We start from the raw sequence: 7,781 nt of genomic DNA on the forward strand, positions 1-7,781 counted from the left end.
TAGGTTAGACTAAAGAATAGTTTTACTAAGATTTTCGTTGCATCATGTACACCACTGTACTAATGCATGCACACAACATAATACGAAATATAAAAAATACGAAAACTTCATTTACTGACACATGGGGTGTAGTCTAAATTTTCTGATTGACTCAATAACTATTTTTATTGCTGTGTATTGTACAAATCGCGTATCTAAAACAAATCCCTGTAATATAATTTTAACATTTTACTGGAAAACACTCAGACAAAAAATACACACACAAAAAAATGTGTTACAAGAGGTCAAACATTTTTTTACAAAGCATGATAAAATACATGTGATGAAAACTATATCAAGGCAACAATTTGCTTGACATTTTTTTTTTGTATACAACAGAAAATAAATAAATGTTATATGTTATATTTTAATTGTTTATCTGTCTCATGCACTATATTCTAAACAAGTACACTGGATTACCCTGCACTGATAACCTGTGATAGCATATAAGGTGGACATAAATTGACGTTATATTACAAACAAAGCAGGGCATTGTGTGTATCTATGAATTAATTCTTAATTATTATAAATAGTTCCCCTTATATTTAATGATTGATATAATGTGTAATAAGTTTACAGATCTCTGTGCCTCGTTTCCCATGGCGGTTTTTAACAGTTTGTCCAAAATGTTTACACTTGTACAATGAAGTTATTATATTGTAGTATTATCCACCTCTGGTGTGTATTCTCACATATTTTTCTATACGTATCCCATAATTTTATTGCCGGTATTAAAACGTCTAGTCTTGTTTTTACTATTACTAATACTTCGCCCTAATAAATAGTTAATATTTTGAATACCTGAATTTTAAACCAAAGATGCTTTATTTATTAAAGTTACTTTATTTCAATTTTCAATCCCTGACATTGATGGCACTTTGGATTCAGTTTTTTCGTTACTTTGAATATGAAATAGAGAGAGAGATGAACGGTTTATAAATTATATTTATTTGCGTTATCGGAGATTATTTCACACTTATAATAGTGTAATGTATCTTTAAATTTTTAAGTTATGATTCGGCGATCACTTTATTTATAGAGTTTTCACATTATTCAAAATTTGACGTGCTCCACAATTGCATACAATAACATAGCTATAGAAATATTTCATGACTGAATGAAATTATAAATTCACATTCTGAATTTTCCTACATACCTTCAAGTATTATTGTGAATTAGCAATGTAAATATTATTTACCAATAAGTGTCTACTCATTATTATTTGAATAAAATAACCCATACAATTTAATATGATAGTCAAGAATTTAAAACTTTTCTTTCCAACGTGAAGTACAGAAAATGATCGAACCTTAATTCATCGTTTTATCAAATCCTGAAATGCAATTTTTAAAAGAATGCCGGGCCACCGATGGTGTTCTGTCGGTAAATTCGGTTCTTATCCTGTACAATATGTATTAATGTTCATTATTATGTTACAAACTTAGTATTTGTTTATAATATTATTCATTTAAAATACTACATTCGATAACCAATCAGGACGGCTGACATGTAAATCAGCAATTGTCACCGCCCAATGATTGACAGCGTCTCTATAGTAATGTTCTCCAAAGACTGATGACGACCAATCATATTCCAAACGTTTTTAAACTTCTTATACTCCGTAGATTTTATCATAGTATATTAATATTCTGAACCCCTCCCAATCACTTATGATATATCAATGTTTACTCATGATGAAAACATCATAACATCAGATTTTGACATTCGTTTTCGTGGTATTATTTCTAAGATATGTAGATTGTGGTTGAGATGAACTTCGGACACCATATTGTGCGATTTTCCGTGATTATTTATGCTGTTTAGTGACTTAATGACAAAAAACTTTCTTATTTTATTTTGACAATATGTTTGCTTTGCCGACTTTGCATTTCACGCCACAACAAGTGGCCCAGGTTTGTGAAACTTTAGAAGAGAGTGGAGATATTGAAAGACTTGGTAGATTTTTGTGGTCCTTGCCGGTCAATCCGTCTGCCTGTGAGGCTCTGAATAAACACGAATCAGTTCTGAGAGCACGTTCTTTAGTAGCATTCCATACAGGAAATTTTAGAGACTTATATCACATACTTGAGCATCATAAATTCACTAAAGAATCCCATGCTAAACTGCAGGCTATGTGGCTTGAAGCTCATTATCAAGAAGCCGAAAAATTACGCGGTCGACCATTGGGTCCAGTAGACAAATACAGGGTCCGCAAGAAGTTTCCATTACCTAGGACAATCTGGGATGGAGAACAAAAAACGCACTGCTTTAAAGAAAGAACCAGAAATTTACTGAGAGAATGGTACCTGCAGGATCCATATCCAAATCCAACAAAGAAGAGAGAACTTGCCCAAGCCACGGGCCTTACCCCTACTCAAGTTGGTAACTGGTTTAAAAACAGACGACAAAGAGATAGAGCGGCTGCATCTAAAAACAGGTAAGTCTGCTAATTTAATGTGTTAGAGTTATATATTTTTTAAATTAGTTTTCGTTCTATTTTGTAAAAAGAACTTAAACTTTCCAGGTTTTTTTTATTTGTTAAGTTGAAAATGTGAAAGGAAATAAATGTCTTCATATTCGTTATGGGCATAAAAAAATATTAATATATACCTATTGTGGTAAGTATTGCTTAAAAAGAAAGATTAATAATTGTTTTCTTATTATTATTGATTCTATGTTCATATTTTGATTACATAATCTATAAATTTACACTTTAAACAAGTATATAATATATTTCATTCTAATTGATCTAATTTATTTATTTGAATTGAAATTATAAATATATTTAGAGTGCAAAGGATTTGACATTTTGAAAAATTAGTTTTTTTGTTTGATAAAATGAAAATTTGTATCGTGTCTTGGATTTTTTCAGGAGTAACTGTATCTTCCTTTTTAGTTGCATTTCTTTTCAAATTATGTTCAATAATATTGCAGTCAATTTATATTATACATTACAAGTTTTTGATTTTCAGCTTTTAGAATCTATTTTTCCATGAATAAACTTTTGATTTTTATTTTGTTTCATTTTCTTATAGAGAAGTCAGCTTTGAATAATCATTTATATTTTGTTTATTTAGTACAACGAATGAAGGTGTGTAAAATTCTAATATGATATGTTTCCACTCTTTAAAAAAACGGCCATGTAATTTAGCTCAAGGATATTAATTGGACGTTGATGCTATCTCTGAAGAGGTGTTAAGTAATAATAAATTTGTTAAGTGTGACATTAAATCTATTACCGGAGGTGCAAGAATCCTTCATTTTTTACAAACTATTTTTCTAATAGATCAAAGAGAAAAGATTAAATCTCATGTATAACAAATTTATCTACATCGAAATTCGACAAAAAAAACAGATCACGATAGAAATCTTAATTCTCTCCATACTTGTATGTAATTTCAAAACAAACATTTAAAACTTGTCATCTAAAAATTATGATTTATTTTAAACAATTTAAATTGACAATTCCATTTATAAGAAACATGACTAAGATATTTCATGATTTCATGTATTACATCACTTGTAATATATAAAGCTGCTAGTTAGTTCAAAGGAATTAATCTTTGCATATATAGATGAAGATTTTAATTAATCATTGTAATTGAGCATGTTCTTTTATTTCTAATCCGATAAATTACTATAATAGTGGAATATAAGAGAAGATATGAGCCTAATTTATTTCAAAATGAAACATCTACCCTGCTTACAAAGTAAATATGGCATATTTTGCCTTTTATTGAACCTTATTTATCTATAAAGAGATTGACACTACACAAATTCACTTAAGGATTTGTAAATTTGTCGCCGATTAATGCGGACAAACAGTTCTAAAGGAGGAAATTTAATATCAATATACCACGAGACTTTAGGTATAACAAAATTTGTTTTATGGATGTGACCATCCAGACAGCTACTGAAAAGATTTTCCGTTTAAATAATTTATATTTATTTAAATTTGTGACTTGCGTTTGTTCTTAGCTAATATTTTGATTAACAACATAACCAAATTGAATAAAAGATTGTCAACACTCAACCGTAGAGCCGTTACACAAAGCTTCGTTAGATGGTTTTAGCCTATTGCCGTGGGGAAACCTATGATAAAGTTACAATTACATGATGAAAGGTTAAAGACTTCATGTCAATGTATTTTTTGTATTAGGGATGATATTATATACATAGATAAGTTTCAATGGTCATCAGAGTCTTGACATGTCTCAGCAAGATCCCAACGAAAGAGGTTATTTCATTTACTAAGATGTTTCATTAACCTTCACGACTCTCGTATAATGGGTCTTTTTTTTTCAAACCAATACTTCGAAAGATATACTTAACCCAAAATTAGCTTTCTATGTAACTTTTTCTTGATATTGGTGACCTTTCCGCCGTTTTAATAGTGCCAAAAGAGGACTTAACATTTCAAAAAAAGAAACTAGTTACTAGTTTAACATCGTTTACGCTGTCCGAGAAAGATATGGAACCATGTAATCTTACTTGAATATCAGACCCTTACTGTCCACAAGCTTTTACATATGTTGATGACTTTTCCCTTCTTAAGTTTTTATTTGACTTTAAGATACAGGAAAAAAATAATAAAGTTTACAAGTGCTATTATCATGTCATGCAAACCATTATTTCATTCTTTTTCTTTGCCACTATATTATTATTCCCTACAATAAAATTTACTTATTACTGTTACGAAGTATTCTAACAAAAGCATAAAAATCAAAAGTATTGTTGAAAACTTCCCCTGTACATTTGACATGATAAATATATCCAATATACTTCATGGCATTGATAAGTCACCTGAATTAAGCAACAAATATTCAAATGATGCACGCACTCTTGTCAAATTTTAATTGGTTTCAATGAAGATAAAGAGATCGTTTTTGGTCATTTATACATAGAATAAATATATATGAGTAGAAATTCTTATTACGTTAAGAAATGTCTACTGTTTGTGTCACGTAAAACTCTTACTGACCGAAACTGACTAATTTATATCTTAGATCGGCTACCTAAGATCAATGCTAACTTAATAGATACAATTCATCAACTGATCCGCTAATACAGTCAATATCATTGTTATTCATTTGATAAAAAGATCAAATTTTTTTTGTTTAAATGTTTACACCTCGCACCTGTAGTTGGGGGATTTACTAAGTACATTCCACCGTTTCCGTATACAGTTACGATGGTAAAGAGTACCACTCGTTATGTAAGAGGGCCATCATCACTTATTTAAAAGTTTGACACGAAACCCCAATCATATCGGCTTAAACGTGTAAACTTGATTCCATAAGTAGATATGATAGTATAATACTTTTATCGTACTAAACCGGATAATCGTTATCACTTATTTTTGTTTTACATCTTTATATAATTTGAAATGTTTTATTTAGCGATAAGATTATTAGTAAGTCTGAAATTTGGATATGCAGATTATTCCCAGTAATGGAGCTCCAGCATTATTACAATATTCATTGGTTTTGTCTAGAACACCATCATACTTGCTTTAATATGATGAGAAAACTTTCATTTATTTCAATATTATTAAAACTTGTCAACTATTTTATACCAGAGCGGATTATTATATTTCATGTTTATTTCTTTCTAATAATTAGAAAACTGACAGACAAATAATGTACTTCATGGATTTTTAAACATTAGAATCAATTTTATAGATTAAAAAATGTAATGGCTGAAACATAAGATAATTTGGTACGTAGTTTATATAGCCTAAAGACTTTCCGGTGTAATTTGCATAATTTAAAAGATATTTCTGAGACACGGATGACATGAAAAATCGGTTTAAGAAAGAATCACTCTGATTTGTAGAACTAATATTGACCTGCCAATTTCAACTTATTTTTTAAAGATGACATTTAATTTTATGATTAACACAAAAAATGGGATTATTTTATTACACTTTATTTACACCACGCTGCTAAATACACATTCCTCTGAAGCTTCCTGTCCTTTTTATATTTTTTTTCTGAGGAGCATGAAGTTTTACGATGTCACTTTATAAAAATCTATACCCACCCCTTAATTTTGCGTTTTCCACATTTATAATTGAATTGAAATTTATTTTTTTTAAAATAGTCAACCTTTTCATTTCGAAACCTAATATTATAATAACAATATATATATATATATATATATATATATATATATATATATATATATATATATATATATATATATATATATATATATATATATATTTTATATTCATGTATAGTTTTCTTTATGTAAGTTGTACTTATTTTCTGTAATATTCATACGAACTACGGCTTCAAGTTTGTTTCCTGAAATAATTACCACGACTTTACCAACTGTTAAAGCGTTAGGTATAGATTTAAAAACAATTGTTATATCTATGAACAACATTTGTAGTTTTCGAAATTAATCGCAAATAAGATATTCATCCACATACTAAGTAGAGATGATCGAAGACCGATCTTTTAATGATTTAATCCGTATAAAAGGAACATATACAGGTCGTTTTTTGTGTTTTGTTTGTTTTTTTTTTTATAAAGATAATATTACAAGACAATTATAATAAAAGAAATTGTATGACCTCAACCGACGCAGTGCGAACGAAAATACACATGCCTACGATTTAGGTAGGAGCTATAAATTCTTGTTTGTACTGTTACTTATATATTTTTTTATTGCAGGCTTCAACACCACAGTGGAGATAAAATAAATCGTCTGCATAGTTCGTCGCCGACAGATGGTTCAATGGTATCATTCGATGACGATGAAAAAATAGATATTTTAAATGACGATGATGACGATATAGATTTGGACGATTCGAGAAGTAGTTCGCCCGTTTCGCCCCACGAACAATCCACTGATCTGAGCGTAAGCCCGACGTAATTATCGCAGATTCCGTGTAAAACTTTACACATCATAAATATAATCTGTCAAAATATTTCTTGCCATCAGATGGGGGTTTAGACAGCGGAAGTCAGGATTAGTGTCAAAAATTATTTGCTTTCTCTCTCCAACCGCTTTCTTACTGCCAGAAAGTGTTCCTTCTGGTTTGGATCTTTGAGCATATCTGTTCCTTTCGTTAATCTTATGACTTAGTCACTCTAAGTGCTATGTGATGTATTTGTAAGGATTTTAGACTACACAAATTAGTTGTACATATTGTTTCTATAGTATTGCTGATAAACAGGACTTGCTGTACAATATGTGGATAGGCAGTCCGATCTGGTTGTTCACTATTTTTTTTTAAATTGTTGTTATATCTATATATGGTTAATAAAGTTATTGTCTAATATCTTGATCGTCTTAAATAATACTGAATGGATCATTCTTTAAAATCTTTTGTTTTGGTTTTGTACATTTCAAATATCTCACAAATTTGTTTGTTTATTTGTGTTGTTTGTTTTTCCTTTTTTTTTCGCAATTCTATGAGCGCTATAATATGATAATTTCCACGCAAATTTAAAAACTTATTCCATTTTAACTTTATTCTGGCTTTAAACCAAATCAGATATTGCACTTCCATGCTCGATGCTTACGAGCCTAGTCTGTGCTCCTATGCTTGATATTTAAATGCAAAGTCTGCGCGTCAATGTTCGATGTTCATCATTACAGTCTATGCTCAAATGATCGATGCTTATTAGCATAGTCTGTGCTCCAATGTTCGAAGTAAATGCGTCTAGTCTGCACTCTGATGTTCATTAGCCTAGTCTGCGCTCAAATTTCCGATGTTTATTTGTTAGTTT

At 29.8% G+C, this 7,781-nt stretch overlaps 1 protein-coding gene across 1 annotated transcript; it reads left to right on the top strand.

Moving 5' to 3' along the window:
• Positions 1-1,709: 1,709 nt before the first annotated feature.
• Positions 1,710-7,536, top strand: LOC148623791 (homeobox protein SIX6-like). The gene is made up of 2 exons (XM_088571147.1): positions 1,710-2,476; positions 6,720-7,536. Exons 1-2 carry the CDS (start codon positions 1,905-1,907, stop codon positions 6,919-6,921), a joined length of 774 nt encoding a protein of 257 aa, XP_088427273.1. The 5' UTR covers positions 1,710-1,904; the 3' UTR covers positions 6,922-7,536.
• Positions 7,537-7,781: the final 245 nt, after the last annotated feature.

Source organism: Perna viridis, chromosome 2 (genome assembly GCF_037379345.1).
Source record: "Perna viridis isolate PV_CMFRI_1.1 ecotype Kerala chromosome 2, ASM3737934v1, whole genome shotgun sequence".
In the NCBI taxonomy this organism is placed as follows: Eukaryota; Metazoa; Mollusca; class Bivalvia; order Mytilida; family Mytilidae; genus Perna; species Perna viridis.

Bases quoted from the DNA above. Each gene is read 5' to 3' on its own strand.
- LOC148623791 (XM_088571147.1), top strand. From the start codon at position 1,905: ATGTTTGCTTTGCCGACTTTGCATTTCACGCCACAACAAGTGGCCCAG. The intron at 2,477-6,719 runs GTAAGTCTGCTA...TTTTTATTGCAG, and splicing joins GCGGCTGCATCTAAAAACAG to GCTTCAACACCACAGTGGAG.